This window comes from Helicoverpa armigera, chromosome 28 (genome assembly GCF_030705265.1).
Source record: "Helicoverpa armigera isolate CAAS_96S chromosome 28, ASM3070526v1, whole genome shotgun sequence".
In the NCBI taxonomy this organism is placed as follows: Eukaryota; Metazoa; Arthropoda; class Insecta; order Lepidoptera; family Noctuidae; genus Helicoverpa; species Helicoverpa armigera.
Genome location: NC_087147.1, coordinates 5,605,450 through 5,627,117, shown reverse-complemented (window position 1 = coordinate 5,627,117; position 21,668 = coordinate 5,605,450). Strand labels below are relative to the sequence as shown.

General features: G+C 35.0%; 2 protein-coding genes across 2 annotated transcripts in view; one reads left to right on the top strand and one right to left on the bottom strand.

The window, feature by feature from the left end:
• The window catches only part of LOC110371413 (uncharacterized), an 85,890-nt gene that overhangs the window by 30,601 nt on the left and 33,621 nt on the right, over positions 1 to 21,668 (bottom strand). The gene's annotated exons all lie outside the window — the stretch shown is intronic.
• LOC135119005 (putative nuclease HARBI1) lies at positions 5 to 3,300 on the top strand. The gene is made up of 6 exons (XM_064042249.1): positions 5 to 167; positions 1,480 to 1,651; positions 1,839 to 2,029; positions 2,193 to 2,328; positions 2,455 to 2,596; positions 2,891 to 3,300. The coding sequence occupies exons 1-6, from the start codon at positions 73 to 75 to the stop codon at positions 3,283 to 3,285; spliced, it is 1,131 nt and encodes a 376-aa protein (XP_063898319.1). The 5' UTR covers positions 5 to 72; the 3' UTR covers positions 3,286 to 3,300.

The following is a 21,668-nucleotide window of genomic DNA, read 5'->3' as shown; positions in this document are numbered from 1 at the left end:
TGTGAATAAAAGTGTTTTAAAATTATTGTTAAGTTATTGGAACAATTAGTAATAGCTTCAATATAATTTAAAATGCAAAGGCCGCCACTGTATGAACGTAGTACCGCATATTATTTTTTGGCGGCAAATTTAATAGAAAATTATGGATATCAATCACGAGAAACAAGGTAAGTGCCTTGGACGATCGAGCCTGGCAGCAAGCTGCACTCCCAATACGCATGGGAGGTCTCGGTGTCCGCAAAATTTCAAGTGTTAGTTTACCGGCATTCCTCTCCTCGGTTCACAGTACTGATACATTAACCAGAAAGATATTGTCGTCTTCTGCACTGGTTGATGTTGAAGTACCGTGTTTGACCGATGCGCTGGATGCCTGGAAAATGGCTACTCCCAATACGGATTTGCCCGGCAACCGCTGCTCTCAGAGACAATGGGACGGGCCGCTCTGTAGCACTATACGGAATAATCTATTAAATACGTGTAATAGTGCTGCTGAGCGTGCCCGTTTGTTGGCTGTGGGAGAGTGGGAGTCGGGCCTCTGGTTACAGGCGATCCCGTCATCTAGCATAGGCACTATGCTGGATGACACAACATTCCGCATCGCTACATGCTTACGGTTAGGCGCTCCTGTGTTGCTCCGCATCGCTGCCATTGCGGTGAAGCCGTCGACAGCCTCGGGCACCATGGTCTGTCGTGCTGCAGAAGTGCTGGTCGTATTGCACGGCATGCCAGCATTAACGACATTATCCGTCGTGCTCTTTCCACCGCCGGCGTGCCAGCCGTGTTAGAGCCTAATGGACTGGTACGTGACGATGGAAAGAGGCCTGATGGTATGACGTTGTTGCCATGGAAGTTGGGTAGGCCCTTGGTGTGGGATGCAACGTGCGTCGACACCCTGGCGCCATCGCATCTTCCCTGCACGGCAGGTCATGCTGGTGCGGCTGCTGCTTCTGCAGAGACCACCAAGCGGCGCAAGTATAGTAACCTTATTGGGAACTATACTTTTGAGCCGTTTGGGGTCGAAACGCTCGGACCATGGGGCCCGAGTTCGCGGTTACTTTATAAGGACATCGCGAAAAGGCTTGTCGACGCTTCGCGTGACCAGAGGGCTGGCTTATTCTTCGGACAAAGAATTAGCATTGCCATTCAACGTGGCAATGCAGCCAGTCTTCTGGGCACGTTTCCGGAGGACAGTGATGCGGAGGAATACTTCGACGCCTGATCGATGCTCTTTTATATTTTAGGTTTTATGTTTATATATATTTTGTATATAGTATTTTATTTTTAGTTTTGTATAAAGATAAGTAGTTTAAGTTTGTATATATGTATAGTGTGTACATTGTAGAAATAGAATATGAGGAAAAGTGAAAAAAAAAAAAAAAGGTAAGTAATTAAATCATATTTTATTTATTTGCGTACCTATTGAATTAATGTGTTTGAAAAAAATTGAGTTAATTATATGTTTATTTTTAATCATTGTAGAGAAATTACGCGCAGAGCAAAACTTAGGAATAGAATTAACCCACTGGACATAAATGAAACCGAATTTAAAAATAGATATCGCCTAAATAAAGAAGCTTTTAAGTTCCTCTGTGAGCAACTTAAACATAAAACATCATTAACATCGAGTTCTAGAATTAGTCTAGAACTTAAGGTAGGTACCTAACCACTTAGATTCTACATAATTATACCTATTCAATATCTTCTACTTGTATTTCAGTATTGAAATGGAAGTGTATACCGAATTGCAACTTATTTAATATGACAAAATAGGTATCTATAAAGCTAATAGTAAATTGTTACATCCTTAAAATCAAATAAGTAAATATTTTATGTTTCAGGTTCTTTGTGCATTATCTTTTTATGCCAATGGTTCATATCAGCGAATAGTGGGAATGGCTAAATATTTGGGCCAAACAACAGTGAGCAAATGTGTGAAGGAAGTCACTGATGCTCTTGTAACTCCTGCAATCCTTAACACCTTTATAAGATTCCCCAGTACTCGAGCTGAAAGAGACCTAGTAAAAAGCAAGTTAGTATGAACATTGTGATAGGTATCTATGAGGGGAAATGTATCTAAGTATTTTTTTTGTAGAAGTACGTTTAAAACATAGTGTTATTGTATACTTTTTAACATTAATTTCTAATACTAACATATGATTGCCTATTAAAATATATTTATTTTTGTCTTACAGCTTTTTTGCGAAGTACGGTTTTCCTGGAGTTATAGGATGCATTGATGGATGCCATTTCCATATTTTTACACCCAGGAAAGAAATTGAACATTTATTTTATTGTAGAAAACATTTTCATTCATTAAATGTACAAATGGTAAGCATTTCGTTTTTTGTAACTATGTATGCGATTGAGCACTACTAATAACATACTAGCATTATGTATGTACCACTTTACTATGGTATACCAGTGTACCTACTAATGGTTTTATCTTTATTTTAGATATGTGATAGTGACGGCCGAATTCTAAATGTGAATGCAAAATATGGAGGAGCCACCCACGACGCTTTCATATGGGAAAATAGCCTAGCTAATAACTACATGCAGGAGTTACATCGAAATAATGAACATGTATGGTTATTAGGTTAGTAACAATCAAGTAAATTCATCCATCTACATAAATAATAAAATTGATTTGCCGAATATATTTGTAATTGTAATCTAATGTAGACGTATAATTTTCAAACGACTATTCTGTAAATTGGATAATTCTTTGTTGTGTTCGTTTTAGTCAGGAACACGATTTTTACTAAACTAAAATAATTAAAAAATCGGGTAAAAATATGGGAACACAAAGTTTGCTAGGTCAGCTAGTTTACAAGATAATTGAAAATAAAAAAGATTGAATATTTAAAATTAAAGTTTTGAATATTTACAGGTGATTCCGGCTATCCACAACGCCCCTGGTTAATGACACCAATTCCGGATGCTGCTGAAGGGACTCCAGCATACAAATACACAGCAGTCCATGGAAAGACGAGGGTGGCTATAGAAAATACTTTTGGCCGATTAAAAAACCGATGGCGTTGCTTATGTAAAGATCGCACACTCCACTATGGACCGGAGAAATGTGCAAAAATCATTACTGCGTGCAGTGTGTTGCATAATTTAGCCCTAAAATTTAACGTACCCGAACCGGAACCAGAAGAACTCCAAAACATATCTTTATCTTTTTCTGACCATCTTTTTCAGGAAAATGGAGGAGATGACTTAATTAGGGGAAGGGCGATGAGGAATATTTTAGTTGATAGAATTAATAGATTACACTCATAACTTTAATTCTTTATTAATAATTTTAAAAATTGCATTTTTATAACAATTAAAAAATAACCTTAATCTAAGTTTTTTTTCCATACACCTTACAAAAACTTCCATAGCCTCTTTCATAAAGTCCAACCATTTAGCCTGTAATCGCAATTCATCATCTCTTTGTCTCACCCTTTCATGCATCTCTAATTCTCTCACTCTCAATTCATCATCTCTTTGTCTCACCCTTTCTTTCACCTCTAATTCTCTAACTCTCAATTCTTCTGTCCTAATCCGCAACCGCTCTTTCTCTAATTCTTCATAGGCCCTATCACGCTCTCTAGCATACTCCTTTGCCTTTCTATCTGCTTCTAAAAACATTTTTCCTATATGTTGTTTGGCTTTTTTTTGTGGTGGTGGTTTCCACATCTCCTCTTCATGTATTTGAGGATCAGTGGATGGGAGAACAGGGTTTCATCTCGTGGACTCGGCGGTCTAGGGGAGCCACTGTTGGCTGACTACTTGTGCCCGGAATATTCCAATCTGTAAAACATTTTATTAATGTTAATTTGACTAGGCCTTTTCTTATTAGCAGAAACTTGAGTTCTCATAGAAAAAACATTTACTGTGTAATGTGATATTTATGTCTAAATATTTTATGTATAAATTTATTGGGATTTATGTATAAATATTTTTTTTTCAAGACTTGACATTGAACAAACATTATGATGCTTTTATGTACCTAATTTATGGATGCATAAACATACATAGCAAATATTTGTAACCACATTAAACATATTTACATAAATTGATTAATTATTATAAAAGTAAAATTCATATTTACCTATTTCATAGTCATCCACATGTGCATCAGGAACTCTCATCTCTGATGGTTGAGAAATTTCAGCAGCTTCCTGAAATTAAAAAATAATAATTACTAGTTAATAAAGAAAAAAAAACAATTTTAAAAATAGGTAAGTAAGTAGCTAACCCGTTGAAACCCTGCTTCTTCCACCACCAAGCCAGTAGCTGCCTGCACTCCAATTATCTGCATGACTCGGTTTTCTAAATCAGTCAAGGATAATTGAAGTGCTGGCCCTCCACCAGTGCCACTAGCAGCCCTATTAATTTTGGCACACTTCTTCTTGCAATTATTTTTGTAATCGCTCCACACCTTGAATTAAAAAACAATAATTTAAGCAGGAATTCCAAACAAACTTACTTCACACAAAGATATTGGATACCTAACTAATTAAAGCAGACACTTAAGAGTGACTTTATTCAAGTGCCCCAACAACAAAAAAAAATAGCGTCACTTGAGTTAACATACCTTGCGCCATTTCTCCTCAGACCTTGATTCGCCTGTGCCTTCACTATTTAATTGATTTGACAACTCCTTCCATTTCATAATTATGAAATTGCGACCTCGTGGGCCGCCTGAAGGTTTTGACAAATCTCCGTTTCTGGAATAGAAATAGCATTGCACTTAAAATACTTCACACTAAAGTTTATGCCACTCAAACTTATTAAAACTGTTTACTCACGCTTCCATGAATGCCACCATCATTTCATACTGCGTCTGACTGGTTCGCATAATTATTTATTATATTAAAAGCACTTTCTAGCAAAAAAAAACAGAAATACTTTTGTTGTGTAGCAAAACATAAACAAATTTGGCGCCATTACGCGCGTCGGATGTCAAGTGGGTGCGTTCGGTACACGTCATTTAAAAAAAAAAAATCTCCGTAACTATGTTATATTGCTAAAGATAATGCCATTTTATAATGTCTAATAATTAACTTTGGGTCTCTTCTTTATATAACATTCAGTTTTTATTATAATTTAATAATAATAAAACGTTTAATCAAAGGTGAAAAAAATATTAATAACTAGAGTTAGTTTTCGAACGCACGATTCATTCAACATTCGTTCATTTTGCTCACTATGGCGCGTCCCTATTTACATTTGCATGACGTCACATTAGAATTCGAATCGAGTGTTCGATAGTGCTTCGAATGTGGTTCGTGCTGCCTACTATCGACAGACTCCGTTTTCGAATCGAGGCCTCGATACATTGTCGATTCGAATACGTTAGATATTCGTGCTTGGCCCAGAGCGGGAGGGGTCATTTGATGATTTTTGACGTGTTGCTTTAGTTACCCTAGCTACTTAATGAGTTTATATCAATTAATAAAATTGATTCATCTCTTGATACATGATATAATTAAAACCAGGTTACATAAGCGTCATCTTCAAAACTTCGAATCAATAATTGCACCTACTCGTTTCTAAAGAAAACGGAAACAGGTGTATAATACATGGTTAGATGAATCTCAGTAACAAGATCGTAATGATGGTCAAATAAATTATACGTTATCGTTAAAGTTACTGTTACGCGTTGGCGTAACCGGTTTACTCTTACGAAAGGCAACTGTAAAAATATCATCGGAACACATAGATGATTTCTTCAAATAACTTTGCTCTTATATTTTCACACCAAGGCAAGACCATCGACCACATTAACGTCAGTTTTCTAAAAAAAACTACTATTGGACTACATAGTCTGAAATCATCAACCCGCGTTGAGCAAGCGTGGTGATTAACGTCAATCCTTCTCCGTGTGAGAGGAGGCCTGTGCCCAACAGTGGAACGATCAAAGGCTGTAACAGTAACAGTTTCAAATAAAAGATAAACTGTTATCTATGTATTTTCGCGTCAAATTTTCAAAATGAACAGTTTGTCCTTTTTATAGATTACGATTTTCCACAAACTGTGTTGAGAAGGAAACCCTTGAGTGTCTATTCGAAATCTTGTGTCATATATTTTAGAAATTGCTCTATTGTTTCTCATCAGAATTTCCTCTCTAAATATAAAGTTAATGTTTTACTGTCTAATGTTTAATATAAATAACAAGTAATACAACACAAAATGCTGAACTCTGTATTCTCCGTCTCGTGTCTGTTCCATTGTAATATCCTCCAATTAATTTATCTGACATTTCCTGAACTGTCACTTTTCATAAATCGCATTAATCCAATGACGTTTACAAAAATAACAAGCAAGATTCTATGTTGGTAACCCTATTTCATAAAGTATACTGAAATAAAATATTACTTACACTAATTGCAAGTGTAATAAAAGTATATAATTTCTCTGCGTTTTTCCTTTTTTTAATTTTTTTGTTCTCATTTTGAACATGTGTTCCTCAAACTTTAATTATTTTTTTGTTTAGAGTTAAAACTTGGCCATTATGTAGCTTGATAATAATAAAATATTAAAGCAACAAAGAAGATACAAATTAAGACCTACTTATTGCGCCTGGTTTCCGTTGGACAAAATTCGTTACAAAATATGATTGTGAATTAAATACATTTTCGCATAAGGTTCGTTGAACTTTGAGAAACATAGTATTACATTGTTTTACGCCGTTTCAGGTTTAAATACAGCCATTGAAACTAATTCTGAAGCAGTTGCTCTTAACAATTTAATTGGGTTCATCTCATTCATGCCCATCTTGTGGGTTTCTGTCAAGATACTAACGGTGACAAAAAAAAGATTTGAGTTGAGAATATTGTTATGATTCAATCAATGGAAACCCCACACATTTTCATGGATTTTTTAACTAGTGTCAGTAAATTTTCTTTCGAATATACCGAAGTGAATTAATTTCTAAGTAAAAATTCACAAGATAAACTCACGCATACAAAACAAAATCAATGTATGTAAATCTCGTCTTCTGAATTTTTCCTGACGCCGAAATTAAAAATAGAAAACTGAGACCAGAAAAGCATTTATTTATTGCAAAGTTAGTTGAACAATATGTTTAGCTTTTTTATATTAGGTAAGTTATATGTAAATAGTTTGTGACGTGTAGTATGACGCGTGCTGTGTGTGCACCTTATTTACATGTATTTTTACTAACTTTTATTGTTGATTAATGAATTTATCCATCAACACCAGTAACCCACTTCGCTACAATTGTCATGGTAAATTGCGCAAGATTACCGGCTTATAGTTTTTACTGCGAGCTGTGGTTAGCGGTAATTAGTTGTTGAAACTGTATGAGCATGCTTGTGACTTAGTGGCCAGTGCAGTGTTACTATTACAGGAATTTAGTAGAATAACCACGCGTAAGACTTAGCAGATTTGGTACTTTAGGTAATGAGTCTAACGAAAGGTGTAGTGTAAAAAAGACGTAGAGAGAAAATATTACCTACGGTGTATTTAAAGAAAATACTAAGATGCTATAGAATCTTACTTTTTTTTCTCCAAAGAAAATGTAAATATTATCAGTCAATTTGCCTTTCGAGATTAAAAACTGCTGAATCAATTAATGTACTGAAATTGAAAAAGGACATAGCGTACTTACTACGATATTTTCAAATAGTGAAATGGACGGGCCTTACATAAGGTAGGAAAGCATTATAATATATGGAACGGCTGAACCGATTTTGGAAAGCCGCGCTGTGAATATTAAAATCCACATTTTGTACTGGTACGGGAAATGTGAAACCGTATAAAAATACAGATATTTGTGGATTTATTTCAGTAAATCTTCTACCATCTTCCTGTAACAAAGCCCAGTTTTCACTGAGTGAAATCATTAGGCCGGGTACGCACGAGCGGATAAACGCTGCGTTTATAATCCTTAATTAGTCGATCGCACGCACGCAGATTAAGGCCGTGTGCACATGAACGGATGTTGTAAGTAATTAGAAAAAAGTGAGCGGTTTATTGGTTTATTTACTTGTTTTGTTGTGGTTTTAGGCACTTTTTGAAGCAGGTTTTTTAACGGTAATAAGTATGACCACTGTTTTTTTTTTTCAGCTTAGCAATTCACTTTCGTTGATAACTGCAAAATTATTGCTAACTTGGAATATTTATAGTGCACCCAGTTTTTATGAATGCTATGTTTAATTAATGTATTTTATGGTTAAGTACACAAATGGGTAGACACATTCGAAGTTAAACTGCTTAAAGAAGAAAAATCTATTGGTTCATTTTTAGATTTCAAACTAGCGCATTTTGCGGCATTTATCTAAGTAAACTTAAGTTACTTAGATTTAAATAAAAGGTTTCTGGCTCACTAGCTTCCGCCCACAATCCCGAGGGAATTACTTCCCTCACATAGATAAATAAACTAAATTACGCATCAAAATCCATTCGATCGTTTTTGCATGAAAGAGTATCGAACATACATACTCACGTACATAGGTAGGTATATCTTTACAAACTTTCTCATATATAGCAATAATAGGACAAGCAAGCTCATAGTTTTATGATTATAGTCTTATGGCACAGACAATAACTTTATACAGCCTATAAAGCATTTGCAATGACAAGTCACAACACTAGCGGTTAATTCTCACGTAGGTAATTATTTATCGACTTTTGCTTTCGATAGTCGTCGGATGTACGAAGTGGGTCGACACTTTCACGTCACTAAGTTAGAGTTTTTTTGTTCTATTTAGTTGGTTCAAGTCGGTTTCAATTCCTAAGAATTGTAAATTGGTTTCTTTGATCTTTGAAAGATAATCGAATAGGAGAACTTATATCGGATAACTAACTTTTTCAATGTCAATTGTTCACGTCTATTCAAGATTTTTTAACAATTATCTTGTTCTTCTCGCTAGAGATGTAGTTCTTTTAATCCGTACGAAAGCATTGTTCGTAAGAGTTACCGCGGCTCTGGGACTTTAAAGGCCTACGAAGGAACATGATGTGTTTTAGTCAGTAAAAGTCTGACACTCACTTGATGATTTCCCGTCACCAAAAGAAAAGGCTAACCTTTGTTTGAATTTCATCAAAAACAATCGAGTAGGAATACCTAAAGAATATAATAATGGATGACTGATTTCTATGGTCCAAAATGGATTATAAATATTTCGAACGAGTGTCAGGTATATTCTCTTACCACCTAATTTAACCAGATCAATTAGACTTCAAGGTTTTTCTACTAAATGTTTATAGATTATTTCAGTAAAGACTATTTTCAATCGTGCAACTTCCTACCGTCCCAGTAAGCAATATCAAAGCATACAAAACAATTGGCGACAAAAACTGACACAATAGCATAGGATGAAGTCACGAAACACTTCTAAACAAACGGTGTCACAGAATAAAAATAGGTTTTCGACCGACTTCCCAAAAAGGAGGATGTTTTAAATTCGGAAGTTGTTATTATTATTTTTCAGCTTAAACTCTAACTAAGAATGGATAAAATGAGAATGATTACATGATGTAGAGCGAGTTTAAAAAAAGTGCAGCTCGAGCTGAAAAAATGAGAGGGCAGCGCTTGTGTTATGGTCACGTAATGGGGTGGGTTGAAACTCATGACCTCATGAGTTTTTTAAGCATGAACGTAAATGGATGGAGTGGGAGAAGAATATCACGGAAATGCTGAAGAAGACCGACCAACACGACAAATAAAATTATCATATCACATCATTTTTTGAATTCCATAATATACCTCTACATTAGGTGGAGAATATGAAATGATTATCACAATTACGGACCCTGATGGATGTGCCCAAGGTAAAATTGGTTCAGTATTTCTGATATGCCAATAAAATTCATCCAATCACCCGCACACAGATCATTTGCAACCATCTACGTTTCTATCCTACTACCACGTCTAAAACAAACATTAATAGTAAACAAGCAACAAAAACAGTTCACGTGCTATCCAATGAATCGGAACGATATCAACGATTGTCATCTAGCTAGACTAATGAGAAGCCATAGTAATTAATACACACGGTAGTTTCTTCATGCGAAATTGTACGACTGTGCGTATTGTAATGTATAATGTAAACATGCCATTAAAATATATAAACTCACGCATTTTGCCTTAGTTTCGACTTTAGATGGAAAACAAATACTTATGTAGTGTATTTTGATAAAATTGTACTATTGTACGAAAGAAGGTGTGGCCGGTCAGCAAAAAGAAAGACATGATAAACTGTAGGTCCCAGCTGTCATTTCAACATCTTTGACAGTCCTTAGGGGTAGTCAGAAGCCAGTAAGTCGATAAACCAGTCTTAACTATTGTATTGCTCAGAGAAATTACTGGGTTGTGGAGGTCAGATACGCAGTTGCTCCTTGTAGAACACTGGCACTCAGCGGTATCCAGTTGTGAATTCGAGTTGGGAGTTTCAGATGATGATACCAAAATGACTCAGTATGTCTGCATGTATTACAAGCCTTGAAAAGTCCATTCTAAGTTCAAAATGCATAATTTAAAAACCAATATTTGACAGGTTACGCTTCACCTTTACGCATAAATAAACCGGAGAGAATCACTATCCCTTATGTTTATCTTTTTATAGAATCCAACGCCATTTTTTAACTAAGAAGATGCCAAAATGCTGACGTAAACTAATGACGTCATATGTCCCATAACCTAACATAAGGTAGTAATTTCATAATGCAAGTTGCATGCAAATCAGTAAGTAAATGTACCGGCTCATTTGCACATAGTAGCGTCGCGAACATGAAACGCCGTGAATATAATTAAAGGTTCAAGTTTCAAGAAATTGAGTATGTGATTCATTATTAAAAGTATAATTGTCTTTGTTGGGCAGGAACTATTGTAAACTGAGCCATCTCTAAATATTTTTTTCGGGGAATTCGAACAGAGTATGTTTTGTATCGCTTCCTTCTTTTTTAGCCGATGACTGCGCCACCCAGAACTAGTTCTGTATATAAGCAAAGATCGGGCGTCTTATAAGAGTCCAACAAAACATACATATAATTAAGTAACATGATTTCTTAGCAATCATTTTTCATCGAAGAGACATTTGGAATCATAGACAACATGTCGCCAAAGTCTCAAAACAAAAGAAGTTCCGTAACTTCGACTGTTCTGTCATTGTTTACTTTTTTTGCTCCAGAACCGCTCACGCAAAATTTCGTCAATCCGCAGACAGTTAGGTGTCACCTACCTCATTGCGTGGGTGCCCCACAATAGTTACACGTCTACACGGCATAGGTGAAGCAACATACATATTGACATTCAGTTGCTCTTAGCACCAACTTATGGTAATGGAAAAGTCTCGTCTACAAGTCGTGTGCAAAACTTGTAGCAGAAGCCATTTTGTAACTGACTTTTAAGGACAGAACGACAATCATTAAGTCGGAAAGTCATTAAAAATAAAACAGTTCTAAAATGGGCATACATAGATATAACATTTTAACATTCATTATAACATTATAAACACTTATAAAGCGACAAGTCTCAACAATGGCTTGTCTATTATTACATCATTAAAGATTTTGCATACAGCAACATTGAAATGTCAAAACTGTCATTACGAAAACGTGACGTTTTGATTTTTTTATGGCGCGCAGGCAGAGGCGTTAAATTATAGAGGCTCTAACAACTACCTTCTTGGTTTGTAAAAAATGAAGACACAATAAAATATCATGAATAATTGTTATCGAATGTTAGAGTATTCGGGTCACGATGAAGGCACTGACTGTATGTCGACTCACGTTGCCAAAATTATGGTCTGCTTAAAACAATTGGCATGCGTGAACAGTGCACATTTAGAACGTAATTTGTGCAAACTTTAAATTGTATTATTTTCGAGAACAATTAAAGAGGTGTAGAATTTCTATTGTTTGTTCTGGTTTTTGTCTGACCTTTTGCTGATATTTGGATGGCCGTCGCTCCTTTTGTTTTGGAAGTCAATGACCAGAAATGTTGATATTTTTACTGCATATATAAACATGCAAATAAGCAAATCGTTCAGATATAACAGCTGAGTTTTCCGTAGACATAATACTTTTTAGACAGTCCCTCAGACTGAGTCAAACCAGACTTTGCTAAAGTATGTTGAGGTCGGCTTCCAGTCTAACCGGATACCGAAGAATTACCTCATGCTAGCAATCTGTCAAATACTCTGACTAAAGCCTCCAAAATTCCACCAAGACCCATTCATCATAAACTGCCATTCTTGTCAAAATTTGCCCAAGCTCTGAACTTGAGTTACATGTAAAATATCTTGTGGTATTTGAATGACTTCACACCATTGTCGTGTCAAATGTACATCCTTGTGTGAATCAGAATGGTGATTGATGTCGCAATGATTCTAATCTTCAAAGATGTTGCTTGTAAAACAAAAGGCTATGTTGGTTTGGCTTGTAGAATAGTTTTTGTACCAGTTTCACACATACTAGGTTGGTAGCTAGTTTTTTACTGGTTTGTCTTTTACGAGTTAAGTTCAAGAACCGACAACTAGGCCAATCAATGGGTTTACAGAGTAGAAACCCCGGGTAGCAAAGGATCTTAGCAAATTGAAGATATAAGCTGCTGGCGATAATTCAGTGCTTGTTTATCATGTTCCGTTTTCCTCACACTTCCCCTTTTAGTTATTTTTTCAATCTTAAAAAAAGTTGTACCTAGCCCCAAATACGATGTAAGTAATTGCCAGATTGTGAAACCGCACTCTCTTGAGCAGTGGTTTATTAATACTGCATCCAAGCTAGTGTCAACTGTCACCCAAGTATTCCCACCATTCAATATTACAAGCTATTAACTTCAGAAGTGCATCGCTTGCAGTGACAATGACCTGCATCTTGAGGTCACACTTTCACCACATTGTTAGTCTAAGACTAAACGAAAGGCTTTCTCGAGTGAAGAGTTTCTAGCTTTTCTATGATATGTACTGGGAATTTATAGTAAATACAGGTACAAGGCTTTCAGATGTGTCAAGTAGAGAGCATATTTGTTGTGTTCATGCCATATTCATCTTGTGTGAACATAACCTTCCTTGACGAGTGTTCTATGTTTATCGTCACTGTGTAAAAACGTCCACATCTTTTTTTGGTGGGAAATCATCAAATGACCCTGCTGTGTGTCAGACTTTTGCTGACTAAAACCATGTTCCTTCTTGAGCCCTTTATGTACCAGGGCCGCCGTGACATCCACAGCTGAACAAGGGTCTCGCCCAAGCTCTGGAGATTTGTCAAGACTCACCGCGCTGAGCATGCGTGTTCGTCTGTTGGCCAGCATTATTCTAATTTAAATAAAAAGCTATAATTTTTCCTACGCTCGAGTTCTCACATTCGCATTTAAAACAGTAATTAGGATAAAAAGATCTCTTAATTGTTCATAGCATACAGCCAAGTTAACTTTATATCTAACTTTTACAATCATACATTTCTAACGCCTACCAAGAAAAATTATAAAGATATTTCCAGAATTCCAGCTAGACTCAATCAAGGTGTTAATTATGGAACAAATGAAGTCGTAATTAAGAATATAATGACTAAAACGGGAGGAATGTGGTTGCTGACTGCAATTGAAGATAAGCATCTGCAGTCGGCTTACTGCATGATACGTAATTATAGGTTGGGAAAAAATGCTATGAGAAATCCTACTCAGTTACACGGAGGTAGAAATGGTTAAGAAGAAGTGAATATGACATTTCAACAACCAAGCTTTGAGCCCTTATCAAGAAATGATATAAAAGTGGTTTAAATTGCATACCATGAGATTTTATTAGTGTCTTAGTAAAGATACATTTAGATAAAAATCTTGATGGAATGCTACACGACGGAAAAAACTGGTCAAAACAACTGATTTAGCTAATTTTAAAGGAGATGTCAAACCAAGTTCACATTAATTGTCAACTCTATTTTAATTTCCAACGCATTCTTAACTCTATGTTCTTTTAAGCAGTTTTACAAGAAAAACGCACTTTACTTACATCAAGATAAGGTCTAATTTATTATGATAAGTAGAATAGGAAGACTGAAGACACAAATTGCATAATTGCAACCGCAACTCGTATAAAAATAGTTTGCCACGAAAATAATTACGCTAATTGATAAATTGATGTATTTTGTAGTTCACATCGTTACAATTGAGGTTACCGCCAAAATTGCGTGTTAATGACGCCATCTTGGTTTTACGTCAACGCGTTTTGACAGTTTAATTTAAAGATAGAACTGTTATTGATGGCGTTTGTGAAGGGAACATGACTTCGCCTTATAGATCTACGGCGTACATGGAACCGTGATCACTGTAACATAAATAGCCAACCAGTTTCCTATCATTCCTTATGTGGCCAGCTATTAATGTTGTTTACGCCGACCATTTTCATAATGTACATAATTTTTAACGGCGGATTATTATTATACAATATTATGTTTGTACTTAGATTTATTGTAGTTGAAACTTTTTGAAGTTAACACGGCAGAAGCATAGACAAAATTAAAAAAAAAGAAAATGACAGTTGGTGGGAATGGTGTGTCAAAGTCATTATAACACATAGATATAATATTACTAAACAAGATTGCGCACGCTCAAAATATATATTTACGAAAATGAACTCTATTCTAACGCAATAAAGTACTAAATTGGTTGCATAACACACAGAGGCAAATCTGAGCCGAGAGGGATAGTTCGAACGGAGGCTGTTTGTCTCTTTCTAACACCTTGCCAGCATAAAAAAATATTGTGATCAAAAGTTTTGTCTTCCCAAAAAACAATTGAATCACTTATATTTTTATCTTATTTTAACAATTGTAAGTCAACAAATTAATAACAATCGCTTTAATTTATTCGTATTAATTCTTAAAACATAAACAACATAAATTTTTATTTTGCTTTTTTTATTTTCTAGTGGTAACCCTGAACATTCTTGGCGCGTAATCAGCATTTAAAATGTTGTTTATATTTTTTTGTATTAAATCAATTTAAACTATTAAAATGGTGAAAAAGTGTTGTTTTATACTTGTGAAAGTGAATCCTATGGTGGTTGCAATATATTGTTCCACAGGTAAGCTAATAATAACATTTTCGTAAATCAAACAACTAGGGTGCCCATGAATTCTTGTAATGAGTCAAAATATGGGTGATGGATTTTAAAACTGTTTTACTTTTGTTATAGCTTCCCAAAAAAATGTAGAAAGGTGATATAAATGGCTCAGCAGTCTATATCTGAAGCAAAAATACAACAAAATCAGTCTGCACTTCGAATCTTCCTGTTTTCATTACTGCTATTTCCCGCAAATTATTAAAAGCCTGTATTAGTATTTTAAGGTCACAAACTTCGTAAGTTAAAACTTCAATACCAATCTATGTTTAATAATCTTAGCAAACTCGGATTGGTCTCACGTAGCTTAATCTCATAGTCACCCTATTAGAAAGGGACAGACAGCCTGCGTACTAGCTGTTTCACTCGGCTCGTTTTTTGGGTTTATGTGCGCAGTCCTGTTTACTAATATTATGTCTATGTTATAACATGTAAACGTTTTCTTATTTCGCGGCAAAAATACAGGAAAGTTTGTACGTGTGATGTTTTTGACACATCAGAACCAGCTTTTCATGTAGTCCAACAGGTCGAAGAACGGCCTACTCATATTTAAGGAAAACAATATTATGCGAACGGTACGCGTCGCTGTGAAATTATTTCAACTGTACATTATTACCATGGTTTTATGGGGTGTTGAAGTGAAAATAAAATGTCATTTAACAGGTTGAGCAATTTTGACTGTTTGAAGGCAATTATTACGTGGCAGAAAACCAGTACATAGTACAGAAGAAAAAACAACTTTCAAAAAAGAAAATAGATATAGGGTCGAATTCCAAATAACTTTTTTCAAAAGTCGGTTAGAAACGCCTTTTGAGGTCTACTAACAGCAATAGCCATTTCATTAAGTATAGTTCTTCGACACAGCAAAAAATAACGTTGACCTGCTTATATTGAAACCGGTTTAAAACTTGACAATCAGAACAAGAATATTTTATTATGACTAGAGGCCAACATATTATAATTATTTTAACCAGATCCATAACTGATAAGAAAATAGTAGAAGTAGTTGTAGCTACAAAAGATTTAACGCTAAAGACAATTTTGAAAAAAAAGTTACGAAAGATTTTCCTTCAAGAAGTAAAAGTAAATAATATCTCTTTGAAAGCCGCTCCCAAGTTAGTTACTAGTAACATCACGAAAAATGCAAAGCGAATAAGCAAAATGAAAAAATACTAATGTAATAGGAACGAAACAACTGACTATAGAAGGACAGTTACTTAAAAAGACCTGTCGACATAAACAGAACTTGACACATAATGCAAAGAAAAAAAAAACGAACGGGATTATTCAAAAAATGATGCCAAGATTTAGATACAAAAAATATTTTGATGGTGTTGAAGCTACGGGCACCGTTAGCGATCATTTCATCAAACTGTCAATGATAAATAAGTTGTGAATCGTGCTTCAGCCATTACTGTTTATTGTAAAACAGTACTGCAAATAAACTTGCGTTGTTTGAAGGTTTTATTCTTTAAATACGATGGAAGTTGAGATTAGAAGATAGATGTAAAAAGCAAGTCTACAAAATATTCTGCCGTATCTATCGTAATTTTGGAAAATTATAATAGACTTGATCAAGTTTAAGAATGATACCGTAAGAAACAGGGCACGTTGAGCAGGATCAAATTTTTATAGGACATATAAGGGCTCCAGATCTTACACCATTAATTTTACATAAAGTACCTAAAACCAACTCATCTTTAACAAACAAAACTATTGAAGACAAAGAATTTCCTGAACGGATTATTCCTTTATCTAACGCAAACAATGAACATATTACAAAAGATAAAATGGCACCACCATGCCTGGTAACCAAACCTTCAGTAAACACTGTAAACTATGGAGGAAATTATGAAATACTTACTGTAAGTAATGAGTCAAAAATGGCGGAACCTCGCCTTCCATCCTCCATCCATCCTCCGAGCCTTTTTCCCAAACTACGTTGGGGTCGGCTTCCAGTCTAACCGGATGTAGCTGAGTACCAGTGCTTTACAAGGAGCGACTGCCCTATCTGACCTCCTCAACCCAGTTACCCGGGCAACCCAATACCCCTTGGTTAGACTGGTGTCAGACTTACTGGCTTCTGACTACCCGTAACGACTGCCAAGGATGTTCAATGGCGGAACCTCGCCTTGTGTTTAATTTATTGGGTACCTGCGGGCTGTTGTTGATAATGACGAAAAGACAAGTTTTCAGATAAGTAAATTCGTAACCAGAAAATTTACTTATGTACAGAATGACTCTTTTGGAAATAATTGGAAAGAAATGAAGCCTAACTACTTAAACCCACGAAAATACCAAAATATAACCAAAATTTTGAAAGATGAACTTCCCTTACCGATAATCAGTCATCGTTCCGTCCCGTCACGTCCCACCCCGCGCTCATATTTAAGCTCTAAGATTTCAATCTGCGTTAATGCATGCATGTTTTTGAAGTTTTTATCCTTAAGGATCAGACCTACAATTTACAGCCCTTGGTCTTACGAGGTATTCAATAGGGGAGCTAATAAGATCAACCGGGCATACTATTCTAAATAAGCATAAAGAATCAAGCATAACGCATAGAAATTGAAGGTATCAAGAGGAGCAATTACAATTACGATGAAAGGGAAAGGAGCCTTGACCTCAGCTAACACCGTAATAAAAATGTCGCGAACAAACGTAATGTACTATTGCGCTTTGAACAACCAGTGATCTAAATGCAGTTTAATGTGCCAACACGACTTCTATTGTGGCTAGTCAAGTATCAATCGAACCGGTCGCCATACCTCACGGCCGCCGCCATCTTGGCTTGACAGCTGACTTGTAATGGCGGGAATGTTAAGTAATTGTCTATGGTTGAGTAATAAATTCGATACGGCATGTGATGCTGGCTGACTTGAATGATTTCTATAGCGTTGCGGTTTGGTTTGTGAAAAATTCACAATTTTTTTTTGTTTGGTGGCGTTTTTTTTTTTTGTCGTTTCCTGTGCCGTTTTGTTGTTAGGTTACTGTTATTGCTAGACTTTTGAGTCTAAAAATAGATTTTAAAATTTCAATCTGAATAAAGTGTCTATAATTTGAGGTTAACCTCAGAAGAATAATTTTAAAAACTGGGTTAGTGCTGTCCTCCAATGCACCTTTCGATTCTTGAATTAATTTATACCATTCTGCTTAATTAAATAAAAATAATTCTGAGATAAAGTCATTAAATAATACATATCTACAAATTACAGTGCCATTCCATCAATTACCATTATTATACAATTGTATTTGAATAGGTTAATCGAGCTTAAGAATAAAATCAATTAAAAGTAATTGTCTCAGTTTCTCAGCAAGGTTCTTCGGTAACCTTGACACTAACTTCACGCTAGTTAACCGAGGGTTAGCAGAACAAACAGTTACTTATAACAATAACTAATAGTTAACTATTTACAGGAAATTGATTTTCATCGATTTTCGAATCGAGTCGAATTGAACCAATTACACTTCTTATTATTTTTAGTCTATGGCCTGTTTTCCTTTTCATTATAGGTCGCTATTGATATTGAGGAATAGGTCCAAGAAGAGGTTTTGACAGCAAAACAGACTTTTCGTGTTTGAATTTTAACTTTCAATTTAATACTTAGCGTACCTACACTATCCATTGACAAACATTAATACTCTCTAATCAATCTCATTTCACAGGGAAAAAAACTAAGAAAACAATACTTTCCAAGCTAAAACATTGAATGAGTAACATACATCATTGTCACGTTGATTGAAACAATCGCTAGTTTTAATTAAAAACGTTTTGTTTGTCTCTGCCCTATTCGCTTTGACAACATGGCGGCGAATCCATTCAATGGCGCGCTTTTTTTTCTTGGTGTCTTTATTGTTATCCTTATTTATATTGTGAAGACGAATGTTGCTATACTACTATATTATACATATTAGTAGATACGGTGCCTGGTCCTCCTCCAACCTTATATTATATACCTTATATTATTTGATGTTCCTATCGAAGTTTCTAACAGATGTGCCTACATCAATCAGTATTTACTATTTCACTAAACTTGTTCAGTAAACAGACAAGTTTACAATACCATCGTATGACTTAACTATGTATCGTAAAATAAACATAATATTCTGTGAATATTTCATAGAAACCCTATTATTTATTTCTTTTTAATATAACATGGCCCTTTTTTCACAGAAATTATCAGATTAACGAACCTACCACTTATTGTAAAAACCTGACCGTATCAGTTTTTATGCTCATTATTGAATTTCATTTTGAAAAAGTGAAAACCGTCTCTATTTATTTTGTTATGGTTTTCACGAGCACAATTAGCTGCCACAGATTACATAATTTGTCCACCAAAAAGTTTTCATGCTTGTCAATTAATTAAATGCACGTTTAATGGCGATCGTGGTCCGTTAGTTAACAATAAAGTTAAATTTATGTACAGTTATCGTGGGAAAATACAGGTTTGTGTGTAGTCGAACGGCATGGAGAATGATTGCCTAAAGGCATTTTAACATACGTGGATAATCTTTTCGCAACGCACAGTCGATGCTTGTGTACGACGTATCTTAGCGAGTTTCAGAATCATTATCTGTAGCCCAAGCACGAATATTTGCGAAAAGTTATTCGTATCGAAATCGAGAAACATTTGTATGAGAATTGTACAGCGCCCCTATCGGGCGTAAAAGGAAACAAAAAATGGCAGCACGAACATTGTTTTGACGTACGGTAACGTAAACTCTCGAAGGCTGGCTATCGAGTATGGTCGAAACATTATTCACTTGAAAAAAGTCGGTGAGAAAAGTTTCGAGAAGTGTAAAAATAAAGTTTTAACCGTGTTTATGTTTTGTTTAGAGTTAGTTTTGTGAATAGAAGTGTTTTAAAATTATTGTTAAGTTATTGGAACAATTAGTAATAGCTTCAATATACTTTAAAATGCAAAGACCGCCACTGTATGAACGTAGTACCGCATATTATTTTTTAGCTTCAAATTTACTAGAAAATTATGGATATCAATCACGAGAAACAAGGTACCTAAGTAATTAAATCATATTTTATTTATTTGCGTAGATACCTATAGAATTAATGTGTTTGAAAAAAAAATTGTTATTTATATGTTTATTTTTAATCATTGTAGAGCAAAACTTAGGAATAGAATTAACCCACTGGACACAAATGAAACCGAATTTAAAAATATAGAATATAGAAATAGCATTGCACTTAAAATACTTCACACTAAAGTTTATGCCACTCAAACTTATTAAAACTGTTTACTCACGCTTCCATGAATTCAACCATCATTTCATATTGCGTGCGTCTGACTGGTTCTCATAATTATTTATTATATTGAAAGCACTTAATTATTTGTAGCAAAACAAAAACAGAAATACTTTTGTTGTGGACGTGTAGCAAAGCATAAACAAATTTGGCGCCCTTACGCGCGTCGGACGTCAAGTGGGTGCGTTCGGTACCCGTCATTTAAAAAAAATAAAATCTCCGTAACTATGTTATATTGCTAAAGATAATGTCATTTTATAATGTCTAATAATTAACTTTGGGTCTCTTTTTTATATTACATTCAGTTTTTATTATAATTTAATAATAATAAAACGTTTAATCAAAGGTAAAAAAAATATTAACAACTAGAGTTAGTTTTCGAACGCACCATTCATTCAACAATCGTTCATTTTGCTCACTATGGCGCGTCCCTATTTACATTTGCATGACGTCACATTAGAATTCGAATCGAGTGTTCGATAGTGCTTCGAATGTGGTTCGTGCTGCCTACTATCGACAGACTCCGTTTTCGAATCGAGGCCTCGATACATTGTCGATACGAATACGTTAGATATTCGTGCTTGGCCTACTGTTTAAAGTAGAATTGTTATAAATAATGGCTATTTTTATTTCTATTATTTAGTACGACTTGGTTTAGGTATTTCTAGGTAGTTTCTGTAGCCTAAAAATATTGTAAAATCTAATTTCTTTCATATTTTGATCATCGAATAGGTACACTCTTAATTCCACGTGTGAATTGTTAATCGAAATCGTGAATGCAAAGTCAAAAATTTGTTCAAATAACCTGTTTATGAATAGTAAAAATACTAGAGATCGTTATTTTCATTTAGATTATAACAGGAATTCTAAATTCTAGATATGATAATATTTCATGCAGGTAAGACATGCAAATATTCCTGATCCCGCGCATATAATTTCCATAAAACATTATAGGTACAACTACTAGCCAGCGAGCGATGGCCCAACGAGTTTTCTTTCCGCTAAAACATCCTGCATCACATCCTATATAAAACCGGCATTTACAAGTACAAATTAAGTTTTTTAATTACGTACGAACATTACTGTTTCTTTAATTGCCGTTTTGTATGGTGAAACTGGTCCATTTGCAAGTAGGAAGCTTGTGTTACCTGTAACAAAAAATGTATTCGTAAATTCCAGAGTAGATACTTTAAGTAAGGATGTTTAGAAACAATAAAAGCATCTGATTTAGGAACTATTTTTAACAGACTAATCGTATCGATTGCCTAATTTACGCTAAAGATATGTCATTTTATCTATACAGGTGTGTTGCCAGCAATTGAACT

Excerpts from the sequence above, each read along its gene's own strand:
- LOC135119005 (XM_064042249.1), top strand. The coding sequence starts at position 73 with ATGCAAAGGCCGCCACTGTATGAACGTAGTACCGCATATTATTTTTTG. Across the intron at positions 1,652-1,838 it reads GAATTAGTCTAGAACTTAAG|GTTCTTTGTGCATTATCTTT; the intron begins GTAGGTACCTAA and ends TTTATGTTTCAG. Across the intron at positions 2,329-2,454 it reads ATTCATTAAATGTACAAATG|ATATGTGATAGTGACGGCCG; the intron begins GTAAGCATTTCG and ends TCTTTATTTTAG.